This window comes from Typopeltis vanoorti, chromosome 2, assembly GCF_054136105.1.
Source record: "Typopeltis vanoorti isolate ZY-2024b chromosome 2, IOZ_Tvanoo_1.0, whole genome shotgun sequence".
Classification (NCBI taxonomy): Eukaryota; Metazoa; Arthropoda; class Arachnida; order Uropygi; family Thelyphonidae; genus Typopeltis; species Typopeltis vanoorti.
In genome coordinates this window covers 90,675,937-90,698,851 of record NC_143550.1, presented here as the reverse complement: position 1 = coordinate 90,698,851, position 22,915 = coordinate 90,675,937, and the positions used below count along the sequence as shown (strand labels likewise).

The 22,915-nt window shown below is 35.4% G+C and overlaps 1 protein-coding gene and 1 long non-coding RNA gene across 4 annotated transcripts in view; one reads left to right on the top strand and one right to left on the bottom strand.

Moving 5' to 3' along the window:
- LOC150109245 (dnaJ homolog subfamily B member 9-like) overlaps positions 1–7,287 on the top strand; it is a 35,928-nt gene extending 28,641 nt beyond the window's left edge. For all 3 annotated transcript variants that reach the window (XM_090406667.1, XM_090406660.1, XM_090406675.1), the window contains exon 4: positions 6,732–7,287. In XM_090406667.1, coding sequence (XP_090262793.1) covers positions 6,732–6,802 — 71 coding nt within the window. In that variant the 3' untranslated portion in view covers positions 6,803–7,287. The remainder of the gene's footprint in view (positions 1–6,731) is intronic.
- LOC150109244 (uncharacterized) overlaps positions 1–22,915 on the bottom strand; it is a 56,774-nt gene that overhangs the window by 14,364 nt on the left and 19,495 nt on the right. Inside the window, exon 2 of the long non-coding RNA XR_016549614.1 lies at positions 1,667–1,715. This is a non-coding gene — a long non-coding RNA (uncharacterized LOC150109244). The remainder of the gene's footprint in view (positions 1–1,666; positions 1,716–22,915) is intronic.

Sequence of the window (22,915 nt, the reverse complement as noted above, 5' to 3'; positions counted from 1 at the left end):
ATTAATCAAGAAATCCTGACTGCATTTCTATTACTATTCATTACTATTCACAAAAATTATTCCTATAAATCAATCTCTCGACTTGTTTTCTGACAACTTATTTAAACACAGCCAATTAAAGGTAGACAACTTTGCCAACCCATCTTAGCTTGATACACAAACACAGTAAAATTTACAATGCAGTTAAAGACAACAGCATTTATTACTGTACATAATGAAATGCTTTAGGGTCAAGGCTAGGTAACTGGGAGACCTCTGCATACCGAATTTAGAGAACAAACGAGGGCTTCTGACAGTGTCTGATCCTCACCTTCAAGTGCATTCTGTTATTAGGGATTCACTTGGATATAGAATGAATGAGAATGGGCTGGCAGTTTGAGATTTAACCAGCCAAACTGTATTCAATATTGGCTTAACTATACACAATCATGATAAGACAACATGATCAAATATCATGCCAGTTGCTGCATTACCCTGACTTAATATGAATTCATAGTATTTTTAAACTTTAAAAAACAGACCACTAGTCGAAAACTACACACACACACACACACAAAAAAAAATGTTGAAATGAAAGTTAACGAGGAACATGAAAATGAAATCATGACTCAAAAAAATCCATAAAATTCATTCATAGCTGGTCAAAATTCCCAAATAAAGAGGAAATATAGCAAATATATTATATTAATTTATATTAAGTTTGATTTTTCATCTCTTGGAGATGACTATCCATGCCTGCAATGTCATTTGCAGAGCAGTATGCCAATAGTAGTTTGAAACCTTCCCTTCTGTTTCATCATTTAGAAGCAAAACAAATATTATGCAGGAAAAAAAAAAATACAGGACATCTAGTATTAGTATATATAACTATGAAATCAACAGTGAAAAAAGCACCTGTGGCATCATATTAGTAAGCTATGAAATCCCATATGCTATTTGCAGAAAATTTTATTTTTCCCATGTGCAGAAGCTGTTGTGAGGTGTATGTTCTGTTCAGTAATACAGCATCTCACATTGTAGCATTCATAGACAAACTTTAGCATCGAGATGAATGTCTCAGTAACTTGCAAGTGAACTATTTTGATAGCATCACTAAGTAAGCCTTTAAAATCGAGACTAGGAAATTCCAGCTTACCGAGTCTTTATGCTAAGAAACTCAGTGAGTATGCAACTCTTTTTAATACACAGCCAGATATTAGATGGCTGTTACACAGCATATTATAAGCATAGAAACCACAAATATTGTGAAAATATAAGCATGTTTACAGAATACTCAGTTCCACCTATTATGATGAAGTAGCTGGTATAAACATGCATCGTTAGCCAACTTCAAAAGGATGAAACTTAAGTGAAAAGATGAAAAGAAGTGCAGAAACCAAGCCTCAATTCTGCAAAGTAATTTTTAACTTAGATTTTGAATTAACAATAAACAAAACTTAATTTAGTACAAATGACAAACTTTTTAATATTGGATACATGCGATTGATTTGGGCAATGATTGTTTCATAATTAACTGAAACAAAAAATACACCTTCAGCTAAAGCATACTAAACAAAATTAACACAAATAATATAATAATAATTTGAGATTTAACTTTTCTAGGTAGAAACGGCACTTATCACAAATATTATATCTGTTTGTATTTTGTACAATTTTGTATACTCACCAATAGTCTTTTGATGATAAAACAAACATCACATCACAATATTTTTGTCCTGCCATTAATAAACAATAATCATAAAAGGACTAGAAATATATAAAAATACATTAAGTATAGTTTAGTCTAATATTTGTATTTAAAATTAGTGGTATGTTGTAAAGAAATATGCATTTCTTGCTTTCATAGCACTGGCCCTGAGATGCACAGTTAATGCCATCTACTAACATTCAGCAGATTTATATTTTATATTACTGCAGAAATACTGCAGCAGAACAAAATGATTCTTGGTTTTTTAATGATGATGAAATTCTCAGAAATTATTATTTATTTATTTTTTTGTTAAAACTAGCTTGGTTTAAAAAATAATTTAATTGCTTATTAAAAAGTTATATTTTCACAAGTGCAGAAAAGTGTAATAGAGGAATTCAAATATGTGAAGAAGCATGTAAGCACAGCTATTAGCAGCTATCAGACATGCACTAACACTGTTAACTTATAATTAACACTCTGACCACAGACATACTGTTAAACAAAACAGTTCCCACTTATCAGTCAGTAAATACAAAGTGCAGTGCACATTGTATATTTAATACGAAGACATAGGTAGGAAATGAATTACAACTTCATGTGGTGGTGAGACTTGCAGGCTGTGTACATGATGAAAATCACAGGAGATATAGTAGTGAAACATCCGATGGGCTAAAGTAATCTCTAAACAATACCACATGTACATTGAGTGGTTTTACTAAAAGAGAAAAGCAAGTAACAATTTTTCATAATTTTATATGCTAAAAAAGATTCTTTAAGTACATGCACTATTTTTCATTTGATAGATACATGCTGACAACACAGCAAAATTTGCCTAGCTTATCAAAATATTTAGAGATGTGCCAAAAAGGGATTTGGCTGAAGCACCAAATATTATATTCAGCAAAAGCATGCTGAATTAAATTTTACATACAAATATTTTCAAAAAATAAAATAGTCATTAAAAATTTTTAATAAGTGTATATTTTTTTATTGTTCAAAACATTTGTTTATAAAATTTCATTGATAATGTTTAAAATTTAATTATGCTTTAGCCAAATTTCAAATTGAAGAAAGATTAGGTGAAGTATTATTGCACATTTTATAATCATATGATACATGAAAATAAATGAATAAATAACCCCCCCCCACACACACACACGAGAGAGAGAGAGAAAGAGAATACAATCTTCAGCATTGGAGTTACGTTAAAAAGAAGAACACTGTCAAGGCATCCATATATTCGCCTTTTATCGGTTCTTTTGATTAAGGTTTCACTGACAGCTGTTTTGAACTGCTAATTTTCACCAGAGATCAGGCAGAAACCTTAAAATAAGAATCCTCATTCGATGCCAAAGCAGTTATTTTTTCAGAGAATTGTATTTTTCGTAAGTGAACAACAGTTGGTGCTTAAGAAGTAATTATCAAAGAGCCTAAATGCATTCATTTCAGCATCATAAAATAAACAGTCATTTATTTCATATTGCACTAATTAAGAAGCGTGGAAAGTTTTTTTTTTTTTTTTTAAGTAGTGCAAGCTAAGGCAATTTCGATGCCAAGGAGTGTATTGTCATGAACTCTCTCTTTATTCAAAACTTCAAGTTCCTGTATACACACACAGTCTGACCACAGATTTGATAACCTTGGCTGGCAGATTGCCAAGAAGAGTCAACTCATGTTGAAGTGGAGAAAGGAATAAAGCAATGTACGGATTCATCACCAACATGTGAAATCATATGCTTTATATGTAAAATTTTCCAACTATTGTACAAGCAAAATAGTTACCACTTTAAAAACTAGAATATTCATAAAAGAAAAGTTAATTTTCTAATGTGTAATAATAAACACTCATCCCACGAGATGCACTGATTGCCCTATTATTGGAATTGATTTGCCATTGAGTATTTATATTACAATAACTGACTGCTTTTGTAAACTAATTTGAATATTTCAAATAAGAAATAAAAAGTATATCCAATTATTAATTTTTGAGGATTTCAGTGTTTGTTGCCTTTCAAACTTAAAAAAGTATGAACAAAATAAAAAATATTTTGCATCAGTCTTGAAGGCCTTTAAACTCGTGTTCCAATTAAAGTATATTGCAACTTCTAATATATAGAAAAATTTTAAAAAAAAAGAATGTTGGAAAAAAAAAAATGTGCAAAGCTGCATGCCATATAAGGTACAAGTAACCCTCGTATAATGCGGTACTTATACAACGCGGTTTCGATATACAGGGTGTTCGGGATAAATTTGACATATTTATAATTAATTATATTTTTCCGTAAGTTACATGTATTAACACACACTTCTCTTCATTTAAAAGTTTGGACCCTTCTTCATTCATATACAAGATGTCAGAAAGGATGGATAGCTGGAACCCACCTGAATCATGGAAGAGAATAACTTGTATCATGATGATTCGTGCCCGCCATCAAAATAAGGATATTACGACTGCTGCCCAATGCTCCCTGAATACAGTAAAAACAATCAGGCATGAACTAGAGACTTGCAATGGTGACTACGAGGATGTAGCAAGAAGAAAGATCCCTAGCAGACGATCTGATTGCGTTCGTACAGCAGAATTCCTCGCAAATCTGCAGGAACAGGTGTTGAAGAACCCTGGCATTGGAATTCGGGCTTTGTTCGTGGAGTTGCTAACTGTAGTCAAGCCCTGGATAACAAGGGTAGCCAATGGTAGGCCGTATGTATGGCAGCAGGATTCGGCCCCTTGCCACACCTCTGGGAAAAGTCAAAAATGGTTGTCTGAAAATTTCTACGACTTCACCAGTCCAAATGTTTGGCCTCCAAACTCCCCAGACCTTAACCCCATGGATTATTTTGTATGGGGCGCAGTTGAAAAAGACACCAATCGCACTTCCAGTAATACAAAAGCCCAGTTAATGGATAAAATTAAAACAGTTTTTGCGGCCCTTCCCAGGGAGACTGTAGCATCAGCTTGTTCGAGGTTCCGAAGCAGAATTGAAGCTGTGATCGATGCTAATGGTGGTTATTTTGAGTAAATCTTGTTGATAGTATTGTAATTAACTCTGCCTGTAATGTTTTTTTGTCAATTCATTAAATTTAATAGATACAAAGAAGATTTTCTTTTTCCTTACGAAACTGTCAAATTTATCCCGAACACCCTGTAATGCGGACTATAAATTGTAGTGACCCTTGTTCACAATGCGGTTTTGCTAAAAACACAGTCCACAAATTGTAGTAACCCTTTATGTTTTTATATATTTTACACCCCACAACTTAAAAATCAAATTTTGTCTTCGTTAAATTTGTATATGCCTGTATCGCGCATGTGGTTATAAGTAGCGAATTTATATTAGGGGAAATATCCTTTACGTCAATTGATTACCATATAAAATGTTTATTGTTGAAAATTGTCTTCGTTTTCTGCCAGGAAAGCGCATTAAAAATCATAAGTGTGTTAATCTCAAGCCGAGCACTTTATTTTCTGGTGAGTTACATACAATATGTAATGCTTTTTTTATGTAAAAAATTTATTTTTATAGTAATGGCCACTTAGAGGGCTTTTGGGATATGATTGAAAACGAAATTAGTGAATTAATTGATGGGGAAATAGATTTAAATGAGGAGGAACTGGTACAATTAATAGATGATATCGAACCAAATGGCAGGGAAAGTTTGCCGAAGATTCTGATTGTGATGAATTCGTTAAAGAATTCAGTTTAAAAAAATTAGCGGAAGGATTGGACTTGGCAAGAAAGTTATGAAATTATTTTATGGATAATGATCCCTCAATGAAGCGCTCTGGAAAATTCATGAGACAATTGGATATTTGTTTAGCTCCATATTATGAACTTAATAAAAAAAACTACAGCATAGTGGTACGCAAGGTCTTATTACTGACTTCTTGATAACTAAACCAGCTGAAGTATGCAATGAGAATTATACAAATGATGTCCAAGAGATTTCTAGTGATGACAACGTCCGGCTACTCAAATAAAGAACATCTACGAAATGTTCGTTTTGAAAACGGTGATGACGATTAAAATATGCACTTTATTTTATTTTGCCTAAAACATTTATGCATTATGTGCAATGAAGTTTACGTACAATTTGTATTTTTATAAGTTCATACTATGTATTTTGTTTCATAGTTTGTTTTCTTAACTTATATGAATTACCTGAATTAAATAAAAATATTTTTTGTTTGGATATGTCATTGTTGTTTATATAATTTAAAAAAAAAAAACGATTTTGGAACATAACCCTACTTTTTCTATGTGACCTGAGTCTCGCATAATGTGATTTATATAATGCGGCATTTCTGTGGAACCTAACATCTGTGTTATATGAGGGTTACCTGTACTTGGTTAATTGAGGTTTACATATTACATAGTTCATTGTACCTCACATCCATCAAAATTTCATGCTTTCTAGCAGACCTTCAATCTTCACAATTTCTTATTCCTTCTCTCCACATCTTTGTATGAATGCGCACACACTGCATCCATGACAACAAACCATATTTGAAAAATCAACACCATTTATCACATTAGATTTTTGTGCTACCCTATATAACCTTGCTCTTGACACCATGTTTGTTCATTTATCATATAACATATACAGTGGGACTAACAACCTATAAAACTCGAACACTAGCAATCAGTCCCAGTTATCAAAAAATTAAAAATGCACACCATACCACCAAATATTACACTAAATTAAATTTTTTATGTTTTAATTAAGCTGCTCCAGAATAGTCTTCTTTTAATGGATATACTAGATGGTATTTTAGATACTGTAAGGTAAAACAAGGAGAATTGATAAGGACAAGAGCTCATCCCTGGTTGCAGAAGAAAATAAGAGAAAAATAGTTTTATGAATACAGAGCAGTAATAGCATGGAATACATTACCTAAGGAACAGTATAACAGGCTGTTATCTAATGTGGGTATGCTGAGATTAGTCTCATGACTCCATGGAATTCTGGAATGATGATAATTATTTATTTTAAGCAATATGTGCAAATCAATTCATATAATGTAATTTTTTCCTTCCCATAGGTGGAGGACGTTGCAAAACCGTTACCCAGAAGGTTGGCAATATGATTACAACGTATACACAGTGTTCATGAATGTAAAGAGGAGAGGATATTCTGCCAAAATTCTCAATACTTCCAAAGAATTAAAATGTTTATACATAAAATTGGAGAATATAACTTAAAACTATAAAACGTATTTAAATGTATAGCAATGTGTACAGTTTTTGTTATGTATGTAGCTGCCACTAAGTAAGTAATATGGATTGGGGTGACAACAAAAATTGACCCTTTGTACTTTAACTATCTTTTCAACCATTAGATTTTGCATACTTTTCTGATTTGATAAATGAAAGCCTGCTATTGATAACCAAATTGTTGAACTTTTCTGATTATACAAGTTGTTTAAAATCCAGTTTATTTTATTTTACACAAAGTGCATCAATGATTTAAGTTCATTGATGCAGCATTGAAACTATGATACACAGGTGACCATTTTAGAATCAAATGTATCTTCTTGCTTATGCTTTGTAAAGGAGTGCTGCAACTTTTACATTAAACAATGTAAATTAGTTTCCTTATATTATGTATTACTTTTAAATTATTAAGAATATAATAGGGTCTAAGAATAATCAGTCTGTTATCTTAGACCTAAAGCACTTCAGATATTTATTATCCTCAGCTTTTTGCTGAAATGTATAAAAGGTTGTAAATATTTTTTTTTTTTATTGTCAATAGGATAGAAGTAGACAGTTGCATGTAGTAAAATTAATTATAGTAATTACAAAAAAAAAAATCAGTTAAGTGAATATTGCAAAAACTGAAGTAAATTAAATTTTTGTAATATTTGCAAAGAGAATGTTTTTCTAATGTTTCATGTGTAAATATTACCTGAAAGAGTCAGTGATTGGGCAGTTTCATATTAAAATTCTATGAAATTGTTATTTCACAGAACATGAAATATAGGTTTACAAAAGATATTACACGTTGAAAAAAGACAATGCAAAGAAGCAATACTAAACTTATGCATATAGCATAAAGACGGTTGTGCAAATACATTAACAACTAAGAACATAATTTCAAATTTTATTTATGCTGACTATATATGAACCACAATAGTAGAAATATTTGTATATTAATATTTATGCATGTTGATAAATTATATAATCATATATATATTGCAATGATGGGAATTTTTTTTTTTCTTGGAAAAGGTGGGGGGGGGAGAGACTGTAAACAAACTGCTTGAGTAGGGAGGAAAATCTAAAGTAACTGAGTTTGTGCATTTCATGATTGGAAATTTGAGCAAAGAGAATATAAAGTTTGATTTGAACCTTTGTCATAAGGAAGCAATATACATATTTATTATATGCTATCTCAGGCTAACTGAATTTTCTTCTTCTCTTGAAATATAGTTGATGATCCTTTTTATATTATTGCCAAATGTATGTAGCAAATTTTTACACATAATATATATGCTTTGCAAGATGCTTAAAGCATGTGTATTATTTAATTATAAATGGAAAATAACTTCATTTGTGAAAAATCCTATTACTGTTAAAAAGTTCATAACAGTACATGTATGCATGTGATATATTTTTTTTTAATTAAATGCTTTATTTTATTTTTATTTTTAAAAATGTTTTGTTCAGTTCTTGATTTACTCTCAGCACCAAGAGAATGTAATTGTTGAACTGGATGCGAAGACTAATTTAATTTCCTGGAAAAGAGCAGTCAGGTTGCACATCTCAGCTAAGAACCTAGTTATTTTTTATGTACATTATACTTGACAAGAAATCGTCATTTTTTTTATTCTTTACCCAAGCAATGACAAGAAAAAGTTTGTGTTAATTCTATAACCAAACAATTTAAATATGCAACTTAAGAAAGTTTTTTTTTTCATTTAAAGCAGAAAAAGTATTCTATAACATTGCATCTGATTACAGAAATAGAACCTTAATGCATGCTTTAATTTAATCTTAGAAACTTTAAAAATTTGAGAAAGTCAAAAGAAATAAAATAGGAAGTGAAAATGAATAAAAATATGCCCTTGCAACATACTACTACTGTTGTAGGGGATTAACATTAAATTTTTTAAAATTTTTATTCTTATAATATCACTAAACAGACAGTGACTAGCATACTAAATTCATTTAAAGAAAAAATGAAAGTCTTCATAGTTGTTAAGTGTCATACTCCCCCACCCCGCCCTCAAAAACAACAGTACTACCATATTTTTTGATAGTAACGCACACCCCAACATTTTCATCACTCCTTTTGCTGTATAGATAACGCGCATGTGCCAACTAGCGGTAGAGTTAGGAAGTACTGTACAGACAGAGAACGGAGGAATTCTTTAAAAATACGTGTGTTGCTAGTAGCAGTGGTTGACATGGAAGACAGAAGTACTTCTTGGAGAAAATCCTACACAGTGCAGTTCAAGCTTGAAGTGATAGAAGTAGCAAAGGAAAAAGGGAATCGTGAAGCTGGTAGATTGTTCAGCATTGGAGAAAGTAGTGTTCGTGAATGGCGAAAGGCTGAAACAGCCCTGAAATGTTTACATATGAGGAAACGTGATATGAGGTTTAGAAGGTGCTTGTGGCCAACCATAGAAAAAAACTGTTTGATTGGGTTGTTAGCGAAAAAGCTAAAGTTATGAGAATATCTACTGTCCATGTGTTACAGGAATCAAAAAGAATTGTGCAAAACGATAATATAAAGGATATTTCAAAGCCTACCCATCTTGGGTTTTTGGATTTATGAAGAGAAACAATTTAAGTGCTCCTCCACTAGTGTTGGACAAAATTTGCCGTGTGACTGGGAAGCAAAAGGTGGTTTAACAAAAAAAAAAAAAAACTCCAACCCCTTTATCTTACAGTAAATAAACCATTCAAAGACAATTTGCAGGCTAAGTGGAAAGACTGGATGATGAATAGTATCCATGAATATAACAAAGGGCAGATGAAAAGAATGTCATATAAAGATATAGTTACGTAGATTGTAGAAAGTTGGGCTGCTGTAAGTGAAAACTGTGTTACAAATGGTTTCATTAAAGCACAAGGGAATGCAGTGGTGTCTAGTGACAATGATTATGAAGCTGAAGAAATACCAAACTAAATTTTTAACGCAATTGATTCTGATGAAGAATTTTTTGGATTTGAATAGTGCAATGTTCAATAAATATTAAGTAATACTTCTACCTTAGTTTTGTTATTACATTTGATTTACTTCTCATACCTTTCAAATGTATACCACGCATGTTTTTTTAACGAATTTAGACATTTTTTTGTATATATAGATAATGAGCGCGTTATCTATCGAAAAATACGGTATTTTTGTCTTTTTTTCCCAAATCCATAATTATTTCTGTTGCAATTTTATTGTTTTAAAAGTAATCAAATTCTTCTAACAAATATCAAATGTAACTATGTATTCTACAAAGAAAATTAAGTCCACTTTTATTAATAATGTATGAAAATAAAAAGCATCAGATAATATGAATACATTCAGTATCTCCAGTGTGGTGTTAGTTGCCAATAACTTATACAATCTCATAAAATATCCAACCATCCCCTTGTAAAAATATCTACTGCAAATGATGTTATTGTGAGGTGGAAATGCCTAGGAACAGCAGCAACACAGTTGCAACCACTGAGTACTGAAGTTCAGTGTAGTGCAAAAAACACCTCTCCTCAGTTGAAACACTTGCTGCTGAGTTTCAAATGCCTCTGCAAATAATGCCAGCACCACAACTGTTCATTAGGAGCTGAAGAACATGGGTTTCCATGACTGCCCAGCTGCACACAAACTTGGCATCAGCAAGGGCAATGCTAAGCATCAGGTTCAGTGGTGTAGTGTACCACCTTTGGACTCTGGAGAAGTGGTAATGCATTCTCTGGAGTAATGTATTATGCTTCACCATCTGGTAGTCCAACAGATGAATCTGGGTTTGGCAGATGACAGGAGAATGCAACCTGCCTGAATGTGTTGTGCCAGCTGTGAAGTTTAGTGCAAGAGGAATGATGGACTCAGGGTATTTTTCATCGCTTTAGTTCCAGTGACAGAGAAACTTAACATGGCAATCTACAATGATAATTCTCAACAATTCCGTACTTCTAACTTTATGGCAACAATTCAGTAAGATCCCCCTTTCATGTATCAACATGACAATATCCCCATTCACAAAGCAAGGTCTATACAGGAATGGTTTTGATGAGATGAGAGTGAACTTGACTGGCCTGCACACAAAGCACTCATTACAAAATTAGAATTAGAACACTGATTGCAAGCCAGACCAAATAACCATACATCACACTATGTGCTTCTGGAAGAATGAAAGGGAATTACTGCAGTAACAGAGTAAAATCTAGTTCTTCAATCTTTTCGAATAGCCTTACTAGAAGATGAAGACTGTTATAGCAGCAAAGAGTGGACCAAGTCAGTATTAATATTTTTCACATGAAAGTGGGAATTAAGATGAGGCAGTGTCCAGATATTTTTGATCATATAATATGAACAGTATCATTAAGCAGTATGAAAAAATGTCCTTTGACATTTTTAAATTCTTTATTCCTCAGTTAAAATGCATTTTTCCCTAATTTTTAGAAATTAATTTCTTGCTAATTTTCCATATATTTAGTTATGCCTTAAAACAGTGTTTCTCAAACTTTTCTAGCCCACTTGGATAAAGCATAAAACTCAATGGCTCACTATCCCCACCCTTTACAGATAGGTCATATTTTACCACAAAAGGTGAGCCTTCATATGCTGCCTCTAAGCATAAAATTGTGGAGTAGTTATTATTTCATACAATATCTTAATATTTTTCAGAAAATGATAGGATTTCTTGGTGTATACTGGGGTGACACTATGGCTGATTTTATATACCACTATACACTCAGATGTTACATAGTGATACATATTATACTGAAATTAACCAAATTATGTAAAAACTAATTAATAGGATTTTTAATAATAATATATTGTTTACTAAACCTCATCTGAAAATTTACAAACTTAGATTTAAAAAAATAATTTATTTACTAATAAAATTCTCTCGCAACCCACCAGGGAAATCATGTGGGCAAGCAGACAATACTTGGAGAACTGCTGCCTAAAAGACAGTCTCAAAAGGAACATTAAGAATTTATATAAAAGCAGTACTATTCATGTCATTACTTAAGCTTTACTGCTGAATATCTAATTTTAAATCATTATGAAATATTGCATTCATCAACATTTCAGAATTCACATTATAGGAAAGCATGTGAAACTGATGAAGAAAAGAGTGCAACTGACAATAATGAAGTGTGCAAGGAATGATGGTGAAAAACAGACTGTGATTAACAGTAAGATGGTGAATGGGACTGACAGACAAAAAGAATGTACCTGTGACAGAGAGAGAGAGAGTGTGTGAATAATAGCAAAAAAATGATGCAAGATTTGAAAGCTGAGTTGGTGAAGTTCAGACAAGAGATGAAACAGATGCAGAGTGAAATGAAGAGTAAAGACTGAAATGAATAACGTCAGAATAAAAGAGGTAACAAGACTTGCAAATGACGTGGGGGGGGGAAATGAGAATATGTATAACGTATGTTTTCTAGGAGGTAGAATGAGTAGTGATTGAAGTACTGGACATGAGGAGTAAGCAAGCAAAAGAATTGGCAGTAGGAATAAATTGTAGTTGGAAACAAGGAGAATGTGAGAATGGATATCACAAGGTTGTTAAGAATAAAAAGATAGTACTGTTGGAGAAAAGACAGCAAACATGTTATCCAAGCATGATAGTGATGAGTTGAAGCAGAGAGCAAAGATTATACTACACCTCTAGGAAGTCCAAAGACTCATCAAGGGAGGACAACTATGTCTCCAGCAACTACACCAATGCCATCTACTGTCCACCACTAGTATTTCCACAGACAATCACAAACATCCATGCCATTGGCAATATTCAAACCCACAGCCTTTTGGCTGGAGAGTAGATATGCTAACCACTTGGCCAACCAGGCCAAAACGTGTGAAGAGAAAAGAGTTCAGTTTGTGAATGTGTGGGATGAGTGTAAAGGATAAATAAAAGTGATGGATTTCATTTAAATGGATTTAGTATGAGTAATCAGGAGAGGCTGCTGCTGGAAGGGAGAGTAATGACTGCAAGTAAGAAGCAATGTGGAAGATCAGAAGAGTGATGAATGAGGGATTGAAGTGGTACTTGTAAATGGAGGATAGTATGAGTGTAGAAAATGACAGAACAAATATGAGAGAGAGAGAGAGGGGGGTCAGAATGGACAGGGGAACACAGTGTGAGAAAGGTCGATGCTCAAAGAAAGGAATGGGATGTGGGGGAGGGGAAACATTAGTTTAAAGAGGATTTTGGGATGGGTAATAGAGAGGAATGGCTGAAAGCAGGCATGAAGAGGTTACATGTAATAAGTGGTATCAGTGAAACTTGTTATAGATCTGGAAATGAACTGTTGTTATTCCACACATGAAAGGCAGAAGAGCTTATAGCAAACAGATGCCATGTGAGGGTGGTCAGGAATACAGCAAATTGTTGATATTCTTGAACTGTTGAAGATTAGTGCTTTGGAAATGCTTCATGGGGAGACCATTCCACAAAATCAAGGTGGAGGGAATGAAAGATGACTTGGCGCAGTAGGTTCAGTGTGATGCAGTTCAACTATAAAAGGATGCTGAGCAGCTGTAGTATAAGTTCCTGCAGATCTCCATAATAGATGCTAGTTATGCTGAACAATGGCCATGACAGTATCTATAGAAGAGACAATGCAAAAACTGCTTATGGGATAACAGCTGAAGAGAGTGCAAGAGAAGTGTCATTTATCAACTGGACTGCTCTTTACTGAACAGCATCAAGAATTTTTAGCGAGTTCTTAGATGCATCACCCCACACACGAGAGCAGTATTCCAAGGTTGGTTGCATCTGGGATTTATACAGAATAAGTAACTGATCAGAAGTGAAGTATATCTCCTTGAACAGAAAAGGTTGCCAACTTTTTTTGGAAGCTGATGATGCTATAGAAGTGATATGATTATGCCAGGAAAAGTTAGGAGTAAGAGTCAGTCTAAGAAAAGTGATTTGGTCTTGAATGTTATGTTATATACCAAGGCTGAAGTAATGTGGAAGTCATATTTCCACATACAAGTAGTCAAAAAGTGATACTTGGTATTACTTCTGGGTCTGGCTCTGGCTCCCAGTGCAACACAACGAACGAAACTAGTCTGGGTAGTGACCCTTCCCATAATGCATAGCATTCTACATGTCCATAAGGATGTGTGCATTGCATTATGGGATACTAAGGCAACTAATGTGAAGTCATTAGTCCTATATACAAGTAGCCCAGTCATGAAGTTACTTCATGTGCAAGCTTTGTTTGCTTACACTTAGATAAAGGATGAAACCATGAATATAATTTCTTACCATCTTTAATTTATAATCACCAAGGATGACTTCACTGTTTGCAAATTTTGACTGTCAAAGTCGATGATTTTTAGGTTTGGGAGAGCAGCAGATAAATAAAAGTTACTCTTGATGCCATGGTGTTGGTAAAGTGAATATGAAAGATTTTTTGTGTGAATTTTAGAGGATGGTTTATTTTTTGTTGAACTGCAGAGACACTATACCTATACATATACTATTACTGAAATCTCTTCAGGAATGACTTGGCAGTGTAGTTAGCAGCGAGATTATGCAGAATTTAATCAGGAAGCCTCCTAAAAGATGCGTTACTATCTGGTTTTGCCTCATACACTAACTGGCAGTCAGCCAGTAGCAGAAAATGCTTTACTGCTGTACCCTCAAAGGGTATCAACTCACTCATAACTTATTTTAACAGTATTACAATACCAAACAACTAAACTATATATATATATAAAACAATGTTTACTAACTGGCTTATATTTTGCTGGATTTCAAACCATCTTCAGAGCACATTACATGTTTCAATTAACACACAACAATGAGTAAGCGAAACAGTTCAAACTAATGAACAAAAAAAAATCTAAAGTGCTATTTTGGCACCCTCTAATGCAAAAAAAAAAAAAAAAAAAAAAAAGTATTACAGCTATGTAGGATTTGATCTTACGATAAGTCTTCCAAATTTTTGGCAAATTAATGTAACCATACTTGTTTCAGGTTAAGAGAATGCTTCATAGCCATGGCTGACTTTAAAAATAATCTTTCTGATTATTTTTAACGACTTCTATAAAGCACATTGGTTTTCTTCCATCTAATTTTGTGGGAAAGGGGGGGGGGGTTGTCCAAAGCATGATCTGCCAGTCCAGACAGTTACTTCATACACCTGAAGATATGCCAGGGAATGGATTTATCCTAGGGGAGCAGGTCGCAGTTGCTAATTTAATCTCCTGACATATCCTGGATATGTCAGGGGATTAAATGACTGGGACTTGGCCTACTATGGACAGACAGGAAGATCTCTCAACATCTACCTTGGAGAACATAAAAAAAAATACATTCACTAACATTTTTATGGCAAGTCTAGACTGACAGATTTATGTTTTGGCCCTTTCACACAGGATTAGATGGAAGAAAATGTACTTTATAGAAGTTGTTACAGGTCAGCAAGATTATTTTTACAGTCAGCCATGGAGCATTCTCCTAACCTGAACAAGTATGGCTGCATTAATTTGCCAAAAATTAGGGAAACTCATCTTAAAATCAACTTCTACATGCTGTAATACTTCTGTTTTACAGCATTAGAGGGTGCCAAAATAGGACTCGACATTTTGTCCATTACAATTTGAATTATTTCACTTACTCATTGTTGCGTGTTAACTGAAACATGTAATGTGCTCTGAAGATGCTGGTTTGAAAACCTGCAAAATATAAACCAGTTAATAAACATCTTTTTTTTTTTTATAATTTAGTTGGTTTGGTGTTGTAATACCATTAAAATAAGTTATGAATAATGTTCAACCTCAGCTTGTCTATTAGGTACCGCCCACACTGCATGTTGAAGGTTGGGATAAAACTGGATCCTTTGCTCTGGGAACAAAACATGGCAGTAACCACTTCAGGTCCCCAATAAGCAAGGTGGCAGTATTTCACCAGGCAATTAAAGTCATCCTAGGACTAATTGACATTTACTCCAACTAGGAAGGTAAAATGCTAGGAGGAAGTAAAGGTAAAAAGGAGGTAGAGTGCTGTTGATGATAGAGACCGCGCGGTTAGCCTAGTGGCTTTGCGCTTCGCAACCATATGCCTGGGGAAGGAGTGTCCCAGGTTCGATTCCCGTTGTAGACGTGAGGAATTTGAGGATCTTCCTCAGGCATAGCCAAGTTAGCCGGTCTTGGGCGCGGTCAGTAGGGTTTTTTCCGCCAGTTTATCTGGCGTTTTTCATCCCGCAAACAGGCAAACCGGCCCCGTGAACATACGCCTCTACAGTCAAAAATATATCCCCCAGCGGCAGACCAGGCGACGGGTCGGTTGGGAGTAGTACTAACAAGAAGTCGCATCTAAGTAACACGCGGACCCTGCATAGGAAGCGGGAATAACGCGTAGAAGAAGAAGAAGTGCTGTTGATGATAGAAACAGCACTCTACCTCCTTGCAAGATACAGATGCAAGGAAACTGTGGTAGTGGTTTTGAGGAAGAATGGTGCGAGATAGAATCGAAAAGCATGAAATAATTAGTCGAATGTTGCTATAAGCCTGGTAACGTGGAGGGTAGTAACCATAAAGTGTGTAAGCAAAGTAGCCAAGCACATAGGAAAAGGGTGATCATTGTGAGTGATTTTAATTGTAGCTATATAGATTAGGATGATAATGAAGTATCTGAAAGTAAAAATTAATTTCTCAAGCTTTTGAGGAACAACTACCTCAGGCAGTATGTAATAGAAGGCATGTGAGGATCAATGGTCTTGGATTTATAATCTCATCAGAAAATTTCATTATAAATGAGCTATCAAATCTTCCTCTGGTTGGTGAGTGACCATGAAGTGATTACCTGCATGGTTGCTAGCAGGTAAGCCACATTAAGAAAGGATTATATGTGGAACTACATATGCCATGCTAGTGATTATGAAAAGTTTGAGAGATGGCTTGCAGCTGTACCATGGAATGAGAAGTTGGTTAGAAAGGAGATCAAGGCTGCTTGGATGATATTCAAGAACTATCTAGTAGAGGCAATGTCTAAATGTATTCCAAGTATCAGAAGGTTAAATATGATTGGTGTGAAATGGATGTATTGAAGAGATTAAGCATGCAATACAGAGGAAGAAGACATTATGGAGGCAACATAACGAGTAATAATAATCAGTTCCATGAGGAGTACAAAGAACAAGCATACGGAGAAGCAAAAAAAAACTTAGAGTTCTTTCAATACGAGGTTGGTTCCATAAGTTTCTGGTCTGACTAACTTTTAGAGGTGATAGAAAGAAAACAACTGTCACGTTATAACATAATCTCCCATTACTGCAACATACTTTTTACATCTTTAAATTAACATTTCTATGCCCTCGAAAAAATAGTCTGTACTTTTGTCTGCAAAATGGCCTAAAACTGCATCTTTCACCTCATTGTCATCTGCAAATTTTCTTCCTGGAAGGTCTTTCTTCAGTTTCAAGAAAAGATAGTAGTCACTGGGTGCTAGATCTGGGCTGCAGGGTGGGTGTTCAATCTCCTGGAAGCCACAGTCCTTCACTGCAGACTTTGCAACAATAGTTGTATGGACTGGAGCATTGTTGTGAAGCAGGCTAAAACCATGACTCAGCATTCCTTGTCTCTTCTTCTTTATGGTGTTGCACAGTTTGTGGAGTGAGGCATAATATTCTGCATTCATGGTGGTATTCCTTTCCTTGAAGTCAATCAAGAGAATTCCCTGGCAATCCCCAAAGATTGCTGCCATGATCTTGGTGGACTGAGTGACCTTGGTTTTTCTTGGTGGTGCTTCACCTGGTTTCTGCCACTCCATGGATTCCCTTTTGGAAAGAGGATCATAAAGGACCATGGTTTCATTCTTAGTGACAATGGATTCCAGCACTTCTCTCTGATTCCCTTAGCAAAGCTCTAAAAACTTGCAGGAGCAGGTCACACAATGCTCCTTCTGAAACGAAGAGAGAAGTCGGGGCACCCACATTGCTCTGACCTTCGTTATGCGAAGCTTCTTGTAAATGATGTAAAAGACAGCTGTTATAGAAAGCCCCAACCTTGCTGAGATTTCTTTGAACTGAAGTTGTCTGTCATTGAGCAGTTCCTTCTCAACAAGAGACATTTTTCTCAGTTGTCACTTCTACAGACCAACCATCACAAGGATCATCTTCAATGCTCTCTCTCTCTCTCTCTTCCTTGGCAAAACTGTTTAGCTCATTCCTTTAAGGTGGAATATGAAGGAGAAGCTTCCCCATAAACACCATCCATTCGCTGTTTGATAGCACTTGGAAAAAGCCCTTTGGTGAAAAACTTGATTACAGTGTGGTACTCAATAAAGTTTGGCAATGAATAAAGCTGTAATGTTAAAACATTTTTAACATTACAGCTACTTAGTGTGCCACGTGTTAGTCAAAGAAGTTCTCCAACTGAACAATGCAGGTAGAGAGTTGAAATTGGTACACTAAGCTCCCCATAGATGCACTATCTGTTACACATGGCATTTTAAAGTTGGTGAGAATTTTGTATGTCAGGCCAGAAAGTTTTGAAACCTACCTCATATGTAGCTGGCAGAAAAAGCAATGATTATTGAAGGATGACATTCATTGAAGAAAATAGTAAAAGGATAAGACAAGATTGTACCACTTTGTAAGGGAAGTGAGAACTCAAGCTTCAAATTGTAGGCCAATTTCAAGTGTTGGAGAGGTTAGTGAGAATCAGGATCCAGACCTAGGTTGACAACAGTGGTATTCTATTTGGGCAGCACAGATTTACTCAAGTTTTATTAATCTTACTTATTACAATAAGGTGACAGGAGCATTGGACAAGGGAGATGGATACATAGTAGCATACTTAGATTTTACAAAGGCTTTTGATGGATTGCCACATGATAAGTTGATAGTTAAACTAGACTGGATGGGAGTGAATATTAGATTAGTGCATTGGATTAGAAATTGGCTATCTCATAGGTATCAGTGAATTGTGTATCTGAGAGCAATATACCAAAGGAGGAACTTCATTAGTGGTGTGCCTCGAGGGAGTTTATTTTAGGGCCATTGCTGTTTAACCTGTATGTTAATGATATTGGGGAAGATTTGAATGTGGATATTCAACTGTCTGCAGATGATGCAAAGTTGGGAAAAACTGAGGAGTAGAGCAGATGTGATTTTACAAGAGGACTTGAATAGACTGAATGAATGGGCATGAGAATGAAGTTATCAGTTCAATGTTGCAAGGTGTAAAGTTAAAATTTGGAAAACAAAGATGGGGATGTATATACCTGATGAAGATATATTCATTTTAGAAGTGCCTCCAACTGAACGATGCAGGTAGAGAGTTGAAACTGGTACACCAAGCTCCCGATGACACATTGCTAATAATGTGAGGACAGCAAAATCTGGCAGTATGCAGAGGACACCAACTTCCAGATGCAAGGAGTTTCTAGTTGCACTGTATAAGGCCTACTATGCACAAATTTGGTCATGTCATTTTCAAAAGGATAAAGAGGTATTGGAAAAGGTCCAAAAGTGATTGACTAAGGTGGTTTCTGGAACATTTAGTATGAAGAATGATTGCGAGGATGCAATTTACAGTCTAGTGGATAGGAGGAGATGATATGATGATATTGATCTATAAGTTGGTTAAGGGGGGTACTTATCAGATTAATGTTGAAGAGGTTTTTTCATAGAATGGTGGAAAAACAGGAGTTATGTGAGCAAAGGAGAAACAACTATTTTGTTAATCTTGTTGGCATTATAGCCAGGAGGGTATGGCAAATAATTGAGTGTTCAGCTGGATGGGAAGCCTAGTTGGAAGATCTATTGACAAGGTTTTAATTATACCATATTGTCAGGATGGTGGATAATAGCCAAGTTTGTCTATGTGGGTAAGTTTTCTGTAATCTGAGAAAAAAATAGTGCCATTAGGAAGATGTGTGATTAGTGTCCAAAAAAAGCGGGTTATTGTTATTTTCTTATCTATAAGTTAACGGATGCTGGCTGTTGAGGTGGAGGAAAGAGTGACAACATACAAGGTTTGAGAATTGCATTATCAAAAGGATGTTTTTCAAACTTATCCATATAGAAATTAGCTGGAGGAGGAATGAGACCCTGGCTCTAGCTTATGTTTATACATATGGTGTACTTGAAAATGAAGTTACTGGTATGCATGACAAAACCAAAGAGATCAGTGATACTGGGGGGGAGGGCATTTTTAAGTGGAGTGTCAGAAATGGAGATACTGGTAAACAGAGGTGACACTGAAACTCACCATGATATCAATATTATTTAAAGCTAAATTTTAGATTAAAGAGTAGCTAGCTGTTTGACTAGTTAAAGTATGGGGGTTCAGTAGCTATAGGGAAGAGAGGGTTATTATGATTTTTCAATTTTAAGCAAACCAAAACACACACACACAACACACACACACACACAGATAGAGTAGGAACTAAAGTGATTTTTTTTTATACTAATTCAAGTGGTCAAGATGTGATATTTTTAAGAAATCTTTTCTTTTTTTTGGGGGGGGGGGAATTAGTGGGTCCATAATCTAGCCTTTATAAGTAGTGCAATCTCTGCACAACACAATTTCCAATTATAATAACTGGTACTGAGGATCATAAGGAAGGGTATTGCCAGTATACAGGCTACCAAAAATCACAAACAGAATGTGCCATTATGACCAATTGTAAATATCATTGATTTATCTACATACAAACATTTCGTCCAAGTTTTTTTTTCCCCAATAAATATATTGGCACCACCTTCACACAAAAAATTCATCCCACTTGAAAGCCAGTACAAAAAACTTTACACTCCAGTAGCATTATGACATTATGGTCAGTTTTGATGTTTTCTCTGTTCACCAGTGTACTACATAAACATATTTAGGAACTTATTCAAGCTGAATTTCCTACCGAGATCTCAGTCCTGTTTAAGTTAACAGTGAACTCTTTTGTTCGGCAAGGAAAGTTTTACAAATAGGCAGAGGGGACAGCTATGGACTCACTGCTTCCCCATACCCAGGCTAACTACTTCATAGAGACCTCTGAAGAGAAAGCCTTAACCCTCCTGCCCCACTGTTTGGCTACTCTTTGATGATGTGTTCTCTATTTGGCCACATGGCCTAGATGCCTGCAACATTTTTAACCCCCCCCTCTTAAACAACTAACGTACCAGGATACAGTTCACCTTAGATAATGAAAATAATCTCCTCTTCCTAGACACTTTAATTACATGCCAGTCTAATGTATCTCAGACATTCTCCATTTATAGAACCCCCCCCCCCACCTCCACACACATGCACATTGGTAGATACATTCACAAATCAGCCCCTCCTCCCAGCAGTATGGGATTATTAAAACCCTATATAACAGAGTTAAATTAATTAGTTCAGATAACAATGCCCTCTCCACTGAACTTGACCACATTTGCAAAACCTTGGTTAATGGTTACAATTCCCATCATATCCATAAAATATTAAAACTCCAAAACCACCTTTCTCTCTCTCTCTCTCTAGAACAGACAATACAAAAGCTATCATTCTGTATATCCAGGACACATCTGAAAAACTAGCTAAAACCCTAAAAAATGACCACCTTAAAACCACTTACAGACCATATAAAAAAAATTGGCATATCTTATCTGATCCACCAAAGACCAACTACAGTCCCTAGATCTTCCAGGTTATTTACCAGGTTCCATACATTATAAACTATCCTGCTATGACTAAACGGGCAAGACAGCCAACATAAGAATTGCTGAATATAAGGACACTATACCTGCTATCACCAATACAGCCACTCAGGACTTGCTGCCCATTAGGGTTTCTCAGTTATTTTTCTGATGAAAATGCATAACTTTACATTTGGCAACATTGGAATGACATCTCCATTCTTCAGAACTAAGCACCAACTTGTTCGTATCCTCTTGTAACAACACATGAGTACTTTCTGACATTGCTCTTCCTAAATTAGCATCATTGCCAAATGACTGAATATCTCCTTTCACACTGTGAATTGCATCATTAAGTTAAACAGTGGTCCCAGAACAGAACCATGTGGTACTCCATTGTTCACCTTCCAATGGAGGCATATACACAATGGTCTCTAATTCAACTTGACCAGCTTGGATTCTCCCTTATGCAGTGGCACTAATTTTTCTCTCCTTCAACTTTTCTGGGATTGTTCCTGTTTTCCAGATTTCTGTTGAACAACCAAGTCAAGGGCACTGTTAACTCTTTCACACATTACTGCAATACATGGTGATATATCCCATGCAGCCTTATTAACATCATGATATTCTGAACACATCCATTCTCAAACTTCAGTCTTCATTCCTCTTAAAAGTATGGTGCTACACCTTTTCACTACTTGTATATGGGGAACACATGACTTCTGCATTACTTCAACCTTTGTATCTCTTCTAGGTCCGACTCCCCGTGATAACATCTCAGGCTCCTACTGATGACATTTATTAATGCTCATCATTGTGTTTGCTTACTTCTTGGGGAGTTGAGAGGTTCAACTTGGTGGTTAGTTTTTGCCTGTCACTAGGTGGAACCACCACTGAGTTTCCTATCATGGAGTGATTCAGGTCAGGAGTAATGAGTTTAGTATCGATCCATAAGGATCACTCAGTGAGATTTAGAGTGATCTTGTAATCACTCAGTTTTTGGAGAGGTATCCTTGCACTTAAACATATCTCAATAAAGGTCGAACTACGTAGTAGCCTTTCCCATAATGCATAGCATTATTATTATTATTATTATTATTCAGGCCTCCAAGGAGTCAAAAGACTCATTGAGGGAGGTCCCTCCTAAGACATAAAGTCTGTCAAGACTCATAGAGGGGAGGCCCCCCCCCTGAGAAACACAAAGTCCATCATACCACTCGTTAAACTCACTGACCGTTCTCGTTCCCACCACTCCATCGGGTAATGCATTCCACGGCTCAACCACCCTCCACACAAAGAAACCACTCCTTACCCTCTTGCTCACAGTTTCCTTTCGTAACTTCCAGGGATGGCCTCTTGTCATCACTCCTTCCCGCTGTTCAACCAAGCCAAAGAACTCCCTAGTGTCAACCCTGTA